This window comes from Manis pentadactyla, chromosome 10 (genome assembly GCF_030020395.1).
Source record: "Manis pentadactyla isolate mManPen7 chromosome 10, mManPen7.hap1, whole genome shotgun sequence".
Lineage (NCBI taxonomy): Eukaryota > Metazoa > Chordata > Mammalia > Pholidota > Manidae > Manis > Manis pentadactyla.
The window spans coordinates 70,858,523-70,877,993 of record NC_080028.1 but is presented as its reverse complement, the minus strand read 5'-3'; the positions used below and the strand labels follow the sequence as shown (position 1 = coordinate 70,877,993).

At 41.2% G+C, this 19,471-nt stretch overlaps 2 protein-coding genes across 4 annotated transcripts in view; both read left to right on the top strand.

Moving 5' to 3' along the window:
* The first annotated feature begins 1,719 nt into the window (after nt 1-1,719).
* Nucleotides 1,720-7,858, top strand: LOC118928540 (uncharacterized). Of its 2 annotated transcripts, XM_036917877.2 has the most exons (3): nt 1,720-2,624; nt 3,069-3,380; nt 6,781-7,858. In XM_036917877.2, the coding sequence occupies exons 1-2, from the start codon at nt 1,853-1,855 to the stop codon at nt 3,356-3,358; spliced, it is 1,062 nt and encodes a 353-aa protein (XP_036773772.2). In that variant the 5' UTR covers nt 1,720-1,852; the 3' UTR covers nt 3,359-3,380; nt 6,781-7,858. The 2 variants fall into 2 exon arrangements, with proteins under 2 accessions (XP_036773772.2, XP_036773771.2); XM_036917876.2 differs by having other exon boundaries at nt 1,720-3,380.
* A 7,595-nt stretch (nt 7,859-15,453) lies between these two features.
* The window catches only part of RRN3 (RRN3 homolog, RNA polymerase I transcription factor), a 34,549-nt gene continuing 30,531 nt past the window's right edge, over nt 15,454-19,471 (top strand). Inside the window, exons 1-3 of one of the 2 annotated variants that reach the window (XM_036917885.2) lie at nt 15,454-15,601; nt 16,844-16,949; nt 17,583-17,639. In XM_036917885.2, coding sequence (XP_036773780.2) covers nt 15,516-15,601; nt 16,844-16,949; nt 17,583-17,639 — 249 coding nt within the window. In that variant the 5' untranslated portion in view covers nt 15,454-15,515. The remainder of the gene's footprint in view (nt 15,602-16,843; nt 16,950-17,582; nt 17,640-19,471) is intronic. The other variant, XM_036917886.2, reaches the window with a different exon arrangement.

The following is a 19,471-nucleotide window of genomic DNA, read 5'->3' as shown; positions in this document are numbered from 1 at the left end:
CTATTCTACTCCATATCCCATGCCTATTTTGATTTATTAAAACATAGTAAAATATTTGAACATATAAGAAATAAAGTAAATATTTTATATAAAAATCACTCGTTTCTTACTGTGGGATTGAGTTTGTTCTCCTCTGTTCTTGTCCCCAGTGCAACAAAGAATTGAAGGGCAGAGATACAGTAGTGAAGCAGAACAAAAGTTTTATTCGAATACACTCCAAAGGTGGAGTGGGCTAGAGTCAAGGTAGGTAAAAGTAGGTTTATTTGATTACACTCCAAGGGAGGAGTGGGCCAGAATGAAGGGAGATAAAGGTAGGCTGCTTATTTTGAGGCTTCTTTTAATGGGGTTTTTGGCAAGGCAGAGAAATCCTTGATTGACATTCTTTGGCCTTGGGGGCTTGATCCGATTGGTGGATTGAAGACACGGGCTGCTCTGACATTTTTTTATCTGGGGAATTTTTGCTGTCTGTGGAGTGCCTGTGCCCTTCAAGTCGCTCTCAGTCCCTTTGGCTTCATTTAATTAGTCCTCAGGGTTATCTCTGACTCTGGTCTGGGGCCTTATCTGATTAACTCTCTTAGTTCTTGGTGGGCCCCACCCTCTTTTCATCCAGCTCAATCTGTCTTTCTGCCTAACATTACCACTTAGCAACTGAGGTTCCTGGAAGATCAAATTTATATACACTAAGACTTGGTGTAGGCGGTGGCACATTGACTATCATATTCCTGAATACCTCACAGGGAATAAACTCATGTCTTGGGTTTTCAGCCCAAAACTTATGCTTTCTCATTTTAGATTCTATTCCATACTTAATATAAAAAAAAACCTGACATGTTTTTATCTTGTGACATCAGGTACCCTTGGCATACTTTAAGGGTACCCAGCTTCAGAAGTAGTCTGTTTGGTTTAAGTTCGTAAAATGTTGTTTCCTAAACTTGTAGAAACACTATAAAGAGAAGCGTGGAGCTTTGTAATGCATTTTAAAAAGCAAAGTAGGGCTAAGGGTGTTTCCAGGCATAGAGGAAGTCTCCATATCATCCTTGCAACTTTTCTGTAAATCTAAATCTCTTCTCAAATTAAAAGGCTATTTTTAAAAATTCCACCTTTAACAACTGAGGAGCCAAGGGCCAGTACATGGCTATGACTAGTAATATAATCTGAATGACACCAGTTCTTAAACTTCTTTCTTGTGCTTAAGCTACTGTAGTTTTTGGGTTCCAGTTTGTCTATTTTTGATAGTTTTCCTATCTTGACCCTGTTGGGAATAATGGGAAAAGCAGTGTTGAGGCATTCCCAAGGACCTGGGTAAACAGGTCTACAAAAGAGGTAGCAATGAAAGGGAAGAAACTGGAGAGGGTGGGAAAACCCTGGAACTCACCTCTAGGCCTGCAATTCACTAAAGCAAGAAAGTAATGGTTCAGTAGCTACAGGGCAAATAGATAAAGTCGGAAAGAAAGTCTAACAATAGACCCTAATCTGGCCGCTTCTCCACCAAAACAAAGGAAAATCATTAACTCCTCAGAATGTGGGGCCAAGCTATACTCCAGAGACTGGAAAGTTACTTAAGTGGGTCTTGGGCGCTTGCTCTCTGGCGGGCTCGCCTTGGGGAGGGAACACTGCGCATGCAGAGAAGGCGGCCGAGCGGGCGACGGGGCGTACTGCGCACGCGCATCTCTCATGGGCGGTGTCTTTTTTTTTTTTTAACTCCCGGCAGGTGAGAGGGCCTCTCGCCCCGCCCGCCGCGCGGCCCACCCCCAGGGCGTTGCCATGGAGACCCTGCGGCCACAGGCCGCCTGTGGCAGCGCCGCCCGCCGGGTCACGTCTGCGGACCTGGCGGCGGCCACGGTGGGAACTCATGGAGCTTTCAAGAACCTCCGTGGTCAAGACCGAGAGGCGGCCGGGCCTGGGCCGTTGCAAGCATTTCTTTTGGCTGGGCGTCGTCTTCGACACGGTGGGTGCGACCGTGCTGTTCACCGGCGTCTTCGCCGACCTGCTCTTCAGCGACCTGCTGCTCTACCTGGGCTCCATAATCATCTTCCTCAGCCTCCTCTGGTGGATCTTCTGGTACACCGGCAACATCGAGCTGACTACTGAAGAGACCTTGAAGGGGCCCTTACGCGTGCCCTCGGCCAGACCGTTGGAAGCCCTGACCCAGTCCGTCAGCCACCGCTTCTTCACCATCGGCAACGTTCCCACCACCCTCCTGCGGATGCGGCAGCAGCGCCGCCGCCGGCGGTTCCTTCAAAGGACTGCTTCTCTGAGTATGACGGTCTCGGGCCAGGTGGAAAGACAGATGGAAAAGGAGGACCAGGACAGAAACGGAATGAAGAGTGTCCAGGAGAGCGGTGACGCCCAAGAAATTTGCAGAGAGGGTCTGAGCCCCAAACCTAAAGCCGTCAAAAGTTCAGAGGGAATTCCCACCCCAGGCCCTGGTGATTGTCCTCTGGGCCCTGAGGCTGGTCTGCCAATGTTTATTAAACGACCACCGACACATCTGGTGCAGCCTGAGTTCACGTCATCTTCTCTGGACCAGCCTCTGCATCCAGCCATCCTCGTTTCTAAGAGTCAGCCTCTAGTTTCTTTGGCCTCTAGGAGCCAGTTTCCTCCCATCACTTGTGTTTCTACAGGTCAGTTTGCTGTTCCCTTATTCTCTAGGAGTCAGCCTCTGGACATCCTTACCTCCAAGACTGCAGTGTCCCCAGCCTCACAGAGCCACCTTGTGCCTGTGGCCCCTGTGAGCCACCCCTTGGTACCTGTGGCCTCTGAGAGCCACCTCTTGGTGCCTGTGGCCTCTCAAAGCCACCCCTTGGTACCTGTGGCCTCTCAGAGCCACCCCTTCATAACTGTGGCCTCTCAGAGCCACCTCGTGGTGCAAGTGGCCTCTCAGAGCCACCCCTTGGTGCCTGTGGCTACACAGAGCCAGCTCCAGAATCTTTCTCAGGCCTCTCAAACTCAGCTGCCACCTGTTCAGGCTTCCCAAGCCCAGGCTCTGGCCACCCCGCCTTCTGTGATCCATCTTCTGCCCACCCAGTCTTTTCAGACCCAGTCTGTGAGCCCATTCTTTCCTCCAGCTGTCCAGAACTTGCAGACTCTGCTTCACACCCAAAAGACCTCCCGAAAAAGCTCTTTAGTCCAAGAGATTTCTCTCGGCCAGTCTTCATCTGCTCAGGAGTTTTACAAGAAGCCAATTGCTCAAGCTTTTGAGACACCAGCAGATGAGAAGCAAAGTCAGGAGGCCCCTGAGTCCCACGCTCCAGCTGCTCAGGCCCAACAGTCAGTGTCCCCCGAGAGTGCACCCCTCCCCCGCTCCGGAGAAGAGAGGTCGTCCTGTCTAGTGCAGAACCAGACACCAGCCATCTGAGTGCCGCTCAGGCCTATGCCAAGTAAGTACCTTTGGAGGAATCTTTAGCTAAAGTATTGCCCGAGTGTTTCCAGGTCTGGGTTCTGGTGTTTTCTTTACCCCCTCAGTTCAAAAAAAAATCTAGTGTTGATGAAGTGGTCTTTTCCTTCAGGGATTAGGATTAGATCTTTTGAACTTTGGTAGGTTTTTGAAACTAGTGCTTTCAGTGAATAAGTGCTGGTAAGGTTTTTTACCTCCTCTTCCAGACAGTGAGATCGGTTTCTTTTATTTAGGCTTAGTACAAGGAGGTATTTTCCTCCCTCCCTTCCTTCCCTTCTCCTTTGCCTTCCTCTAAGGTTGCGAGGGAGGAGGGGATCTCTGTAGTGTTTCTGAAACAAGATGATTTTAGGCGGTACAAGGACACAGCATTCAATAGCAATGAGCCTTCCTCTAGGAAAGCTACTCCCTTTTCAGGTATTTTTCAATCTTTTTTACTATACCAAGAAGAATGTCCTTAGCTTGGGGTAGTGACTCTAATACCTCTCTAATACTTTGGTAGGTAGCAACTGCACCCAGCTAGTATTTAATAGCATTTGTATTGACAAAGTTGTTTCAACAGATAAATAATAGTTATGCCAAGTACACAGTTTTTCTGTTTACAGTAGTGATGGTTGCTTTTAAAAATACCTTTATTTAAGTTAAACATTTTACATGAGTCAAAGGTTAAAATTAATAGTACAGTATAGTGAAACTTGGAATATTCTGAAGTTTGGAAAACATTTGGCTACTTGTAGTTTACACAAGACCCTTTGTGCTAACCTGTTTGATGAACTTCAATTTACTTACAGTCCTCTCCAATTCTCCTTTAAAAGAAAGTATATACACTCTCTAGGTGTACACACACACATATTATACAGATAATCTGTGGGGCAAAGCATTTTGGTTCTTTAGTTTTGTACAATTTAGGTGCTTAGATTCTAACGTGAAATACATTTAATTATTTATGTTATTTTCTATTTTAAAAAGAAAAAAAAGAAAAAATCAAAACACTGATGAACCATAATAGTCCCAGAAGGAAAGGATTTCATATTACTAAAAGAGATCATTAATTTTTTTCCCATTCATTCTATTCTTTCAGATACTTTATATGATTGAAATAATTCTCCATGTAATTCCTGAAGGACACTTGAGCCCTTAAGTGCCAGGAATAATGATAAACATATATAAAGACAAAAGGAGGCAGACCTTGCCATCAGAAAGCTTATAGACTTTGTTCTGTAATTCAGAGGAATGACTCTAAAGAGGAGAAAATTTTAGACAAGGAAGGAGAAGAGGTAGGTTGTTGTCTACCTAATAATTCTTAGTGGAAGAATTTTTGACAGTAAGAGCCATGCAGTGCCCTTCACATATCTAACTCATCGACCAGATGTTCATTGAATTTTTAGCACTGCCAGGCATTGTATTAGGCACTGAGACTTGGAGCAACATAGGATGCCCTGCTGTCCAAGCCCTCACTGTTCATCAAGGGAGACAGACGTAGGATAACTAACAGTGTGCTGTGAGAAGTCTTTCAGAATACAAGTGTGAGCTGGGTGAGGGAGTTTTTTGTTGGATCCTAAAGTAGGTGTTCACTGGGTGAAGGAGATGGGAAGAACATTCCATGGGAAGAGAAAAGCATCAACAAATAGGCAATGAGGTGTAACCGTCCATGGCTTTCTGGGGACACTTTTGGGAAAGGATAATCGGGGTGGGGGGTGGTGTAGGGATCTTTGAAGGCTTTCTAAGCAGAGTAACTTGTGTTCACAATTCTACCTGTGGGCTTTGTTACAGAGTAATGGCAATAGGCCAGTAATTAGAGAATAATTGCCCAGCTCTCACCCAGTTACCTCGAAGCTGAAAACAGACTGCTCAGGTGCTCCCCAGTTTCTAAGCAAAGTGTAGGCTCCATGGGTATTCATCATGGAAAACACTCTCAGGTGTTTATTTAGTTGTACATAACATTTTTTTTTTTTTTTGCTACAAAGATAACATCAGGTAGAATAAACACCAAATATTAGGACACATTCCTTATATTGACTGTAAATTAAGTACTTATCCAAAATAGGGGTTGACAGATTTTTTTTTTATAAAGGCCCAGATAGTAAATATTTTTAGGCTTTTTGGGCCAGAAGGCAAAAATCAAGGATTTTTTGTAGCTGCTTGTATACCAAGAGAGGAAACTGCATGGGCACATGTGTACATGTGTGTACGCAGGCACACACACGCACACACCTTTGCCTGGGGTACTGTGTAAGCTACTTTGACTCCAGGTGAAGTCATTTACCTGACCAAGAGCAACTGGCCTGAGGGAGAGAGGGAGAGGGGCCTGACAGATCAGGCCTACAGCCAACAAGGTATATTTCACTCTGCCCCAGGGACACCTAGAGCCAAGGGTGCTATCCTCTTCTCTTGGAGAACCTGGCCATCTCATATTGGTCCAGGCCTGTGGAGAGGTGATATGCCGAATCTCTGACTCCCAAATTGAAATTCCGCCATTTGGTGCCTGGCATATGCCAGTAGCAGAGTCTAGAATGTGTAGGTGGTGGTGCTCAGGCCCGGAGCAGACTGCTGACCAGACAGACAAGCACTGGTTTCTCTTGGGGGAGCAGGGGTCGAAACTAATGCCCAGGCTTGATCTTTGAGGCTCACAGTGCAGGCCCACAGCAATACAAAAATGCAGAGTGGGGAGGGGTGTACTGGCATATACTGGGTAGAGGCCAGAGGTGCTGCAGAACACCCTACATGTACAGGCCAGCTCCTCGAAATACAGAATTATCTGCCCCAAATGTGATTAGTGTGAGGCTGAGAAACCCTAATCTAAAATACTAAATCGTTTCTTTATAGTTCATGAGGTTCTGAAAAAAGATGTTATTTTGATCCTCAGATAACTCATTGCCTCTTAAATAGCATGTTATCCCTGCTAGGCTGTGAGGATCCTATTCATCTTTGTATTCCCATTTTGTATAATTTTGAATCAACACACACATATGGGGCATTTATTAATAATAATAGCCAACATTTATTGGGTATTTACAACATACTACACTACTGTATACTACTGTATTAACTAATTTACAGGCATTATTTCATTTGTCAACAATAATTAGGTCTCTACTTCAAGGAGGGTAGGTTTTTCTCAATGTCACACAAATGGAGGAGCTGGAATTAATGTGTAATTTATTATAAGGTGTATATTATAAGTTTCCTTCCAAGTTAAAGTTATTAACGTGCCTTTTTCTTACCTGTTAATTGTAACTTGAGCTGTAATACTTGAGATCATTCTCAGGGTTACTTACCTATTTAAAGCTTTACTCCCAGAGAGAGAACAAAAATCAACAACTCGTAAATATTTTGTTCTGCTCTGTTTATAAATATCATCTCAAAAGTTGCTTTCTTCTTTCCAGACCTCACCAGTGTTGCTCCAGACGTAAGTGCCAACTTTATAAAGCACAAGTATGTACTTTAATCTCATTTGGAAACCTCCTTCTGGAGTCCTGACCTAAGTCAGACCAGCAAACTAGACTGCCTTTACCAAGTATACATGTTCCAGTATTGGGAAGAATTTTCCAGCTTTAGATAATAAAGTTATTTATTGCCAGAATTTTAAGCCATAATAAACTATGCAATGCCAAATGAACTCTGTTTTAAAATAAGTTGGTTTTTTAAAATAGACTTCTTTAGTGAAAGCATTCCAGCGTTCCAAATGGAAAATAATGTCTCCCATACACTGGGTGAAGATGTAAGTACAGTTCCCAAAGAAATGGGCATTGAAAAATGTAGCTCCTTGTATTTAAGGATACTTTGTGACCACGTTAGCTATCAGAAAGGTTAACACAATCAATGCAATAAAACATGCTACAGTTTGTATGTTTATCTGATTTTGAGTTTCCCTTTTTCCCCAAGGACTTAAAATTTGCTGACTTGATTGCATATGTTAATGATAATCAAGTAAAATTCACCGGGGAATGCCCTCCTCCAGTGTTCTTCCTTTGTATCAGTGGATTGTTTATATAAGTCGGCTGTACTATTGGGATACTTTTCTTTTGAAATGTCCAGTTATAGGAAGGGGTATGATTTAAGGTGGTATGATACTTTTGATCAAAACTTCTAAAAATGTTACCTGTTTTTGTATTTCTTCCCTTTTTCTGTGCTGTGCTTCAGTATTTCTATATTTATAATTAAAAAAAATTAACTCAAGCTGGAAGGCTTTATGCACTGCACACTTGGAAAAAAGAAGGGTAGAAGGATATCATGCTAAGTGAAATAGCAGTCACAGCAAGGCAAATATTCTTTGATTTCACTTACATGAGATTTCTTATGTGAGAGAATCAAATTCATAGAGACAGAAAGTAGAAGATAGAATGGTGGTTGTCAGGGGTTGGGGGAAGTGGGAAATGGGGAGCTGTTTAATGGGGAAAGAGTTCCAGATGAACAGAGTTCTGGAGATTGGTTGCACGACAATGTGAATGTACTTAAGGCTGCTTAACTGTACATTTAAAAATGGTTAAAATCGTACATTTTATGTGTATTTTACCACAATTTAAAAATTAGTGGATTAAGCCAACAATTTATAAATTATAATGGTGTTTATGAATTCCTTTTTAAGTAATAAATACACACAACAGTTGAGTTTCTATATATATAATTCACCAGGTAAACAGTTGTTTTAATAACTCAAGACCTATTGTTAGGAACTTAGAGAAAATTCACCTTAATATAGCACAAAGCAAAGGACTAGATAAGTGCAAAGGACATTGTAGAGGGCTGTATGTGGACATGTTTTGCAGGAACCTACAGAAAAGCCTTTTATCTTGCAACAGGTAACTATGGTTATGATTAGGTTTGATATAAGTCGAGGTGGTCCTTAAGAATGGTGATTGGTGAACCTCAAGTGCTATCTACAGTGCTTAAAAGCAGATGGTCATCTTAAAAGAAAAATAGAAACAGCTTTAATCATCTTAATATAAATGTTTATGTATTTTGAAAACACTAAACTTTTCTGGTTTATGTTTTCCATGTTTTAAAACAAGTGTTTTTGTAGGATAACCATTTTTAAAACTTGTATCTTTGACTAGGTAATATATTTCCATATTATAAAACATAAAAAGCATCAAGTGGCACATAGTGAAGTCTCCCTACAACCCTCAGCACAGTGCTAGTGATAGACATAAAAAATGTTATTAGTTTCTTATAAATCCTTTCAAATATTGTATAGTATATATCCATTATATATATATCATTCATTTATAGATAATAAGGTGCTTTTATATTCCAGTGTTTCTTTACATACTGTTCAGCACTGCATTTTTTACTTTCCTGTATCTTGGAGATCTTTCTGTTTTGGGAGTTCAAGAGCTTTCTTTTTTTAATTTAGTTAATTAATTAATTTTTATTAATTTTTAAATTAAGGTATCATTGATACACACTCTTATGAAGGTTTCACAAGAAAAATAATGTGGTTACTACATTCACCCTTATTATCTAGTCCCCGCCCATACCCCATTGCAGTCACTGTCCATTGGTGTAGTAAGATGCCACAGAGTCCCTACTTGTCTTCTCTGTGCTATACTGTCTTCCCCCTGACCCCACACACACCATGTGCACTAATGATACCCCACAATCATCTTTTCTATCCCTCCTCACCCGTCCTTCCCCACCCCTCCCCTTTGGTAACCACTAGTCCCTTCTTGGAGTCTGTGAGTCTGCTGCTATTTTATTTCTTCAATTTTGCTTCGTTGTTATACTCCACAAATGAGGGAAATCATTTGGTATTTGTCTTTCTCTGCCTGACTTATTTCACTGAGCATAATACCCTCTAGCTCCATCCATGTTCTTGCAAATGGTAGGATTTGTTTTCAAGAGCTTTCTTACTCTTTTTTATGAACACCTAATATTTAGTGGATGTGTCATAATTAACGTGTTTCCTATTGATGGACATTTTGGTTGTTTCTAAGTGTTTATAAGCAATAATAAATTTAGACCTAAGAGATAGGGACCAGTCAGCTACTAATGATTGACAATTGACTTTAAGAATCCCAAAGGCCAAGAGTCTAGTCCCTCACCCCTTCCCCCATAAAACAAACAAATAAAATCACAAGTGACCTGCCCAGGATCACATAGTTAGTGGTAGAGGTTGGACAAAAATCTGACAGCCCTGAGTTGTGTCCACTTTCCAACAAATCAGGTAATTATCATTTCACTGCATTCTAAATACCCTTCTTAAAAAGACTATCATCTTAGAGGTCTGAGTTTCTGCTCAGGAAGGATAATGAAGCATTTTACTTTTCCCTAAGCACTAAAGCATTTTAACTTTTAAAAAGGTAATACATGAACATGATTTTTTAAAAAGTGAAGTAGTACAGTGAAGAATAAGTCTTCCTCCAACTCCGGACCCCCAGTCATCTGTGGCCCTTTCCCAGAAACAGTCATTGTTACCAGTGTCTGGTATACCTATCCAGAAAGTCTATGCAAAACCCAGCATACATATATGTGTGTGTGTGTACTTTAAAAAAAAAATGTAAATAGTGGTATACTGTAATAGTGGGATCTTGTTTTGTACCTTCTCTTTTTTTTGCCCCCTTTTAAAATTTCTCTAAAGTTGTTAATATGCAAGTTAAATGTGATTTTATAGGTTTGTAAACTTGAAGGCTGAAATCATCTCTCCCCCCCTTTTTTTTTTTACCCTATCACAGAGAATATAAAATACACTGACGTTTTTTGGACTTAATTTTATTCTTCTAGTAATTAAGGTCATCCTTGATATCATCCAATAACAATCAGCATATGTTCTGTTCAACACTATTCTAAGCATTTGATTTAGTGGCTCTGGTATAGTCAAAATCCTGTTGTGAAACGTTAGAGACAGTGACAGTGAAGAACAAAATAACAAAGTTCAAATCTTCTCTTGTTTACTTTTGGTCTTACCCAAGATTTCTCAAACTGGAGTTACTAAGATGTGCTTACATTGGTTTATTTTTTATTTAGTACATACTAAGTACTAGGTACTACATGGAACACAAAGAGATTTAGTTTCTGAAGAAGTCATTTCTTTTCTGTTTTACTATCATATTGCAAGAAATTAAGGGGCTAAATGGTCCATAGCTCAAGCCCTAAGTAGGCACTGGTTGCAATTTTTAAAATGAAAAGGTTAGAAAGTCATAGGAAACAAGTTATACTCTCAGTAATAGGATACAAAACATGCAAGATGTTACTGCTAGGCAATTAATAAACTACTTTTCTACAATAAATCCATCTCTTCATCTCACAGGACAGTTTTCACCTGACTGCAAGTACATCAATATTTACAGGAACTCTCAGTAACTGGCTGCAACTATCTCGTATTTACAGGAAAATAAATGGCAACTACTACTGCCATTTACTGAGAACCTACTCTGCTTGCTCACTGTGCCATACATTGTGGTCTGTGCTTTATGTGCTCTAAGCTAATCCTTAACAATAGCTCATAAATAGCTTGAAAAAATTAATTGTTATCCCCATTTTATAGATAAGCAAACATTCTAAGAACATAAAACATTTGCCCAAGCAACAGAGTAAATGACAAATAGGGATTTGAATCCTGCTCTGTGGGATTTCAGGCTTTAAAGGGTGAAATCTCAGCAAAATTCATGAAACAATTCCACTATAAAAACACTTAAAAATGAATCTTGTTAATGTGATAATTTATCCTTACCTCATTTTATATAAGTTAATATACTTCATTGCAGTAAACATGAAAGACTATATGGTTTTTAGTTATCTGCACAAAGGAAAGAAAACTGCATTTTGACATGCTAAATATCATAAATTACATCAGAGTGTAATTATAGACTGTATGTGGTACAACTAAGGCCTCCACTACTACAGGCCACAGATCCAATTTCCCACCATCTAAAGGTCTCCCATAGCTTGACTTCCACACAATGGCACAGGGGCCATTAACTTTTAGAAAAGTAGAAAGGGGCAGTAATTAAGAACTTAACCCTTTTTTTTCTGTAGTAGTCTGGATCAGAATGAGAATACTTTTCTGGTTCTTCTGATTGGGACTGAAGGGGATGAGGAGGCAAGTTTAACTCTAAGCTAGGTCAAGGCATACTGCTCTAGAGCCTAATGCTGTTTCTGCCATGCCATTCTCCTTAACGTGCATTTATGTCATACAGTATGTATTTACCATACTATTTTAATAAATGGGGAAATGGACCATACACTAAACACAGTTTTAAGGCTTTCCTTAGCCTCTGTTACAGAAGTAAAGTTTTGGTTAAATGATTAGGTTTGGCGAAAATTTTCTAGTATCATTATCGGATTATACCATGGTGAATTGTTAAACAATGTGTTGCTTCTTCCAAAACTTAACATCCACTCAGTTTAGATTTCTGTACCTTTGTGTCTTGTTTTGCAAAAGGACTAACATAGAATAATTTTAATATAAAGAAGGAAAAGGAATGAGTATTTGCATTACAATAGGATTCCAAGATGATCATGCATTTGTTCCAGGATTCCCATTGTCAATTGATCCTCTTCATCTCCATCAACACCAACCTTCTCCAAATGACTATCGCCTCAATCTTGAACTGTTAAACTAAAATCCTAACAGATACACCCTTTTCTACAAACTTTTCTACAAACAGATACACCCTTTTCTACAAGACACAGATGCTGCTCAACAGCCTCCTCCCCTCATAAAGTATTATCTGGCCCAAGTTATCAGTAGTGCCAAAGTTGAGAAACTTTGCTTTGTACTTGTTTGTACTGAGTCAAGGAAAAGTCTAAATGAGTGATCTTGGGGAATGGGGTGAGGAATACACACACACACACACACACACACACACACTAAAGATACACAGTTGAGATCTTGCATTAATGAATGGAGTTTTTATAAAGACAGTTGACTCATAAAACAACTGTTGGCTCTTTTTGGAAAGGGGAAAGGAACAAATGGGATGTCTACAATTGGTTTTGAAATTTAGAAATTGTTGATCTGGATCTTCCCTGCCATTCAACCATTTGAAAACAATTTTTGAACATTAATAACGAACCTCTCATCCACTGCAAAGATTCACTGGAAGCCGTTTGGTACAATATGACTTCACCTCACTATATTAGAGAGGATTCGAGGAGGGCACTTGACTCAAAGCTTGGCCAATGAGCAATTCTTCTCTGTTGCCTGAAGATGTCCCTGTATCTTTAGGACAGATTCTCCTTTTCTGCTTGGACTAGCTCAAGATCATCACTTTCAGGCCAAGAGGCTTTAACCAAGAGAACTGCCCTAGGGATGATTGTAAAATTTATCTCTGGGGAAGACTGCTCTTTTGAAAAAACAGTTTAATGGGTCTTCTGGGTATATGAAAGTAAAGCAAAAATTCATTTACAATTACAAACAACTAACAGTGATGTAAAAGGGATGACCGTATCATGGGCAAGGCTGCGTCTCTGCTGGCAGCATGTTAGTGCTTGTTTGCTTTTTTGTTGTTCCTGAAGGAGGACTCTTTATTCAATGATAACTGAAGACAAAAAGAGATGAGACTCTGAGGAAGGGAAGACTGGAAAAGCGAGGCTTTTATCCTGGCAAGATTTGGCCCAAGGAACAGAGTGAGTGAGTAGAGGATCCCCAGTGAAGGGACATGACCAAAGAACTCAAAGAGTGAATTACGTTCTTTAGTTTTAAGATGTGAAAAAAAAATTTTAACCTGGAAGCCTAGTCTTAGCTGTGCTTTGGGAAAAATAAGAAAGGAGCTGTGTTCAAGTTTAAGGAGAAGATAGTGCTGGCAGTGCATATTGGCACAAGCACTTTGGAAAGTTCTTTCACTGTGTCCTGTATATCCTCCAAGCCAAAAATTCTACCTGAGAAAAATTGTTGCATGTATGACTTAAGAGGTTATACAAGAATATTCATAGCATTGTACATAATAGTTTGTGTATGTGTGTGAGAAATCTAAATGTTGGTGATAGGAAAATGGATATATGAATTGTGGTGTATTCGTAAAATGGAATGTTATCTGGAAGATAAGATAAAACACAATTACGTTAAACAGGATGTATTCTGGGAGCATAATGTCCATTGAAAACAAGCAGCAATATAATACAGCATGGAAATAATTTTATCATCAAAATACAAGCAAAAGTAAGTAGTACAGTGTTTAGAAATATATAGTGCAATTATGCAAAGAAAAGTTGAACTGATTTTTAAAAATCAGGGTAGTGATTACCTTTGGGAGGAAACAGAAAAGGTGGGATCTGGGTGGAGCACACAGGGAGCTTCTAATAGCACATGTTAATGTTCCTTTTTGAAATTGGGTGGTACAATCACAGATATTCATTTTATTGTTTCATAACTTAGATGTATTCTTTTGTACATGTGTGACTTTTTAAAAATGAAAGAATAAAATAATTGTCAAATTATTTCTTACTGCACCCAGTCAGAATGGCTACTATCCAAAAGACAAGGAATAGCAAGTGTTGGTGAGGATGTGGAGAAAAGGGAACCCTTGTGCACTGTTGGGAATGTAAATTGGTGCAGCCACTGTGGAAAGCGGTATGGAGTTTCAGCAAACAACTGTAAATAGAAATACCATACAACCCAGCAGTCCCATGGCTGGGAACTTAACCAGCAGAAAACAAAAATCTCTGATTTGAAAAGATATTTGCACTCCTGTGTTTACTGCTGTATTATTTACAATAGCCAAGATACAGAAACAATCAAGTGTCCATCAGTAAATGAATGGATAAATAAGCTGTGGTGCACACATACAATGGAATATTATTCAGTCATCAAAAGAAAAAGCAAGCTTGCAATAACATGGGGGGACGTAGAGGGTATTATACCAAATAAAATAAGCCAGGCAGGAAAGACAAATACCATACGATTTCACTTACATGTGGAATCTAAATTAACAAAACAAATGAAAACAGAAATAGACTCACGGACACAGACAAGACTGGTGGTTACCATTGGGTGGGGGTATGGAGGTAGGGGAAAAGGTGAAGCGGATAAAAAGCACAAAATTAAAACAATAAAAAAATAATTGTCAAATTGCTCGACAATACAGTTAAACTTCTATTAACAGTGTATGAAAGTGCTGATGAGTTGTGATTTAACTTCTTTTCTATCTTTGGGAATGGAGTGGAAGAAAGTCCCCTTAAATATCTATCTTGAAGCATCTTTGTGAACTAGGGTGCAATTTCCACTACTCTCAGGACATTGATGATTTCTGCCCAACATTCCGCAGGGACTTTATGGCAATGAGGGAAGAAATGGTGGGACCTTATGGACACAGCCGACAATTGCTGATTTTACACTGTTGCAAAACAGAACTTATTAAATGTAACAAATTGCTATAGTGTTTTAATGTCCTTTTGCTACTTCTATATAGTATCCAAAGGTTGCAACACTTTCTCTTCTTCTGAACTGAGTGAGGGGCAGTCATTTCCTTCTGCCTCCTTCCTAATTACCAGGCGTGGCACGTGCTGTTCCCTATCCCCTTAGGGAGACCCTTTGCTGCTTTGTTGGTCTGTCTGACTCCCTTAAAATTTTAAGTTAAGGGCTAACTCCTCTGGGAAACTCTTCGAAAGCTGATTTCTCATTCCAGCAGCACCACAGCTCTGAGGTGTTTTGGGAGTCTTCATCAAGCATCAGTTTCCGTGCGGATGATAAGGTCAGCTTGGGTGGCTGTGAGGATGATGCCGTGGGTATAGAGCCCAGGCCCTTGAGCCAAGCAGCCGAGTCCGAGTGCTCGGCCCGCCCCATTTCTCTGGGTTTGGGCTGATCACAGGGCCTCAGTTTCTTCAGTCTAGCAGGTATGCCGTAACTCCAGAAAGCTAACGCTCGGGGAACCCCGCCGCCGCTTAGCACCTCCCACGTGTCCCCGCCCTTTTCTACGATCTCTCTGCGCCCGGTACTCGGGCCGCCCTCCCCGCGGCCCCTCGCTGGCAGGAGAAAGTCCTTTAAAAGGCTGAAAGGACCTGATGCAGGGCGGGGAGGACAAAGGTTGGCGTGGTAGCCCGCCGAGATCGCCACGCTTTCCCCACATGGGGCTCCTCATTGGCTGGAGGTCGCCGCTCGCCCGCGCGTCTTCCGGGACAGAGGCGGGACTAGAAATCACGACTTCCGGCGCGAGGCCAGTCGTCGCACTGGTCAGGCCCAATGGCGGCCCCGCTGCTCCACACGCGGTTGCCGGGAGATGCGGCCGCTTCGGCCTCCGCAGTCAAGATGCTGCGCGCATCGACTGGGTAGGGGTCTAGGACGCTTCCTTATGCGTGTGTGGGACCAAAGCCCAGGACCGGGGTTAGGGATGCGCATCTGAAATGTGGGACAGCTAATGGGAATCAGGGAGAGCAAAGGGTAGCGCGTCATCTTAGGGTCTCAAGAGTGAGCCCCTGACCCGAATGGGTAATAACGGTGGGAGAGCGGCTGGAAAAAATGGGTCTGTTCAGTTTCACTGGTACCCTTTTCTCCTCGCTGGGCTCCCTCACAGCGTCCCAGGCCTGGCGCTGCCCTCTGCTCCTTTCCTCTTCCCTCCTGCTTCGTCTCGATTTGGAGAGTTCCCCGGTTTGTTTCGATTGTCAGCCGAATGCTGCCACTGATGGCAAATTTAATCTTAAAATTTTTTTTTGTTTGAAATTTGTTTCAAGACACTTCTTTAACCGTCCATCTTGCTCAACTTTTAAAGGTCCTAACCCCCATAAAACCCTTTGAGAGTCATTAGCAGGATGCTCGTTTCACCCCCACTAATCTGCTGTGTCTAAAAGAAATTTTGTAAACCCCTTACCGTAATATCATTCGTAATATTTATTAAACACCTTTTTTGTTGTTGTTAGATACTGGTGGACGGGGGGCAGTATATCTAAAGGGAGAACATCCCTGCTCTCAGCAGAGCTTACAGTCTTAAGGGGGGAAAGACAGTAAATAGGCCAATAACTGAAAGAACAGCATGATTTCAGATAGTAATCATTTCTGTGAACAAATAAAAACAGTGGTGGGAGTGGGAAGGGAGAGGATGGGGATGGGTACTTTAGATTTCTGATGGGGAAGGCCTCTGACATTTGAGCTTCAACTTGAATGAAGACAAGAATCCAACCATTGACAGGTCTGGAGAATGAGTGTTGCTAGTGGAGGGAACAGCAAGTGAAGTGGGAATCAGCTTGGCACTTTTGAAAGGATGTTATGGTGGTGGTGGTTAGTAAGTGATTAGGGATGAGGTCAGAAAGGTAGACAGGGCCTAGGACCTTGAAGACCAGGATAGTTTAGATTCTAAGTGAAGTGGGAGAGTAGAGTAGCATGATCTCTAGTTTCTGAAAGGTCACTATTATATCACTAGGTGAAGACTGGATTCTTGGGGGATTAGAGTGGAAGCAGGCCAGTTAGGAGGCTTTAGAAGTAATCCTTCTGATACTGGTTCAATAAAATTGGCTGTTAGAATTTTTATTTTTATCTGTCATGTGCTCAAAGGCTTGATAATATTGGTTCTACAGGCTGTCAGATATGCTTGCATTAGAAAATGATTTCTTCAATTCTCCCCCAAGAAAAACTGTTCGGTTTGGTGGAACTGTGACAGAAGTCTTGCTGAAGTACAAAAAGGTAAGAGGAGGTAACAGGTGAGATTCAGTTTTTTTTTTCCCAGCCGTATTGAGATAATATTTACATATCTGAGGTTTGTTTTTTTTTTTTGGTCAGAGTACATTTATAGCCATTATACTAAAGACCAGTATCAGTCTTAAAATCAGATATTTAATAACAGCAAGAGGCTGTCAGCTCAGAATTAGAGTAGTAACCTCTGCTGAGGTTTGACATCTTCCAATGCTTTTTCGTAGTATCTTTTAAAAACTTTTGCAAGTGTTAAAAAAAAAAATTCATTAGATCAGATAATTTTATTTCTTGAAGAATTATCTAAGCATTACTTTGGGAATATAAAACAGTTCTATTAATAGGGATTTTTTGATTTTGTGTTAGTTTAGAAATGATTCTACTAAATCTAAACAATGGAGGGAAAAGAGTGTCTATTTGTATATGTAATACATATTTATATCGACATACATGAGTGGATAGTATATTGGGGTATTGACTATTAACATTCCATTGTTAGTACCCAAGTATACCTAATATGAACGGCCTTTTTGTTGTCATTTTCTTTTTTGCAAAAGTTTTGCTGTTGCTCTTTAGCAGGAAACCAAAGCAAGCAAAATTTTCTTCTTTTTCCCTTCTTGTCTTAAGGGTGACACAAATGACTTTGAGTTGTTGAAGAACCAGCTGTCAGATCCAGACATAAAGGTAATTAATTTCATGTTTGATCATCAGCAGAGCCATTGCCACTTTGTACAGATGTTAGTTAGCACCTTTGGTCTATAGACAATCTATAGAAGGATTGTCGATTGTTCTCTCTATAATGCCTTCACACTTCTGTGGCTTTCACCTAGGGCCCTTTGGTGCCTGAGGGCACATTTGACAATACTGGAGACATTTTTGGTTGTCACAACTGTGGGAAGGGAAGGGTGCCACCAGCATCTAGTGAGTGGGTGACTGGGATGCTGCTGAACACCCTGCAAGGCACAGGCCACCTTCCACAACAAAGAAATGCCAAGGCCAATGTGTCAGTAGTCCCGAGGCTGAGAAACCCTGCTTTCATCTTTCTTGCTAGGACCTCTGTCCTCTATGCTGAGTGAAAATCTCCTGTCTTTTCAATGCTGAAACAAAACAAATCCACAAAAGAGAAAGTGTTCCAAGCTATTCCTCCTCCAGCGTTTTTGGAAATGGTTTAAGATACAACCTGTCATGTAGTAACAACTCAGCGTTTGTCTCCCTTTTATGTTGCCCTTAATGTTTGTGTTTACCATGGTAGTGGGAGTCAGCTTGCCTGGGATAAAATCCCAACTCCATTGTTTCCCAGTGTGTGCTCTTGGGCAAGTTGTCTAACTTCTCTGTCTCTGTTTTCCTCTTTGTAAAACCAGAGAAACAGTTGGGATTTTTTTAAATGTCGAGGTTTGTAGAGAGTCCAATGAGTTAATATATGAGAAGCATGTAGAACAGCCCCTAACTCAAGGTGAGGTGTTAGGGGCTGTTCCTGCTGCAGTCCGCGTGTTCTCGTTTCCCACTCCGCTTTAAATCTACTCCACTCATTGCTGTGACTACCGTGACAGGTTACAGTGCTGTTTTTACTTGCTGATTTCAGTGAACTTCTTTTCCAAGCCTCACACCAATTCCTTGTAGGAGTTGCCGCTGTTTGTTGGCTGCTCACTTTTTAAAACCCTTCCTTCAGTTTCTGTGATCTTCCTGTCTTATTGCTTATCTCTAGTCATTCTCTCAACAGGTTCTTAAACGTGGTGTTGATTGGGTTTTCAAACTTGACCCTTTCCTCATTCCACAGATTGTCCCTGTGTGATCCCCTTAGGCCCCAATGGTTTTGAGATTTACCTGTGTCCTGACTCCCAAATTTGTATCTGTAATTCAGGTTGCTCGTGGGCACCAGACATTTTTCTTAACTGTCAACTCACAAGTGTTAGAGGCACCCCAGACTTAGCCTCCTCACTCTCTCAAACCTGCTCCTTCTAAGCCTTTTTATGTGCTTGACTGACTGCTTACTTAGTTCTTGAGTTGGGAACAGCCCCTTGGACCTTGGAGTCTCACTGGACTTTATCACCCCTCATAACCATGGAGTCACCAGGTCCTTTGAAGAAAAAAACCTCTCAAGGCTTCTTGTTCTGTTGGTGCTCCCTTGTCTGTATTCTTCCGATAACCTCTTTCCTGGGCTCTAGGTTCCCGTTCTCCTTTCTCGCATGACCTCCTGCCCAGTGTATCCTCAGCAGGGCAGCCTAAATAATCTCTAAAGTATGGGTTAAATGCGCCATTGCTCTCAGAAAAAAGGCTCAGGGAAGCAGGAAGGATCAACTTCTTAGCATGGACTGCAACTTTTTTTTCCATGTTCAGTCTTACTAGATACTTTATTTCACAAATTTGCTACTTCTCTTCATCTTTATGCTTTTGCATGTGCCTTTTCTTTTTGGCCAACAGGTCCTCTGTATCCACTTTGTTAACCAGCTTGAGCTGTGGTTGCCTGGCTACATGGCCTCTTCCCTCCTCAGTTACTAGCTTTGTGACTGGAGGTG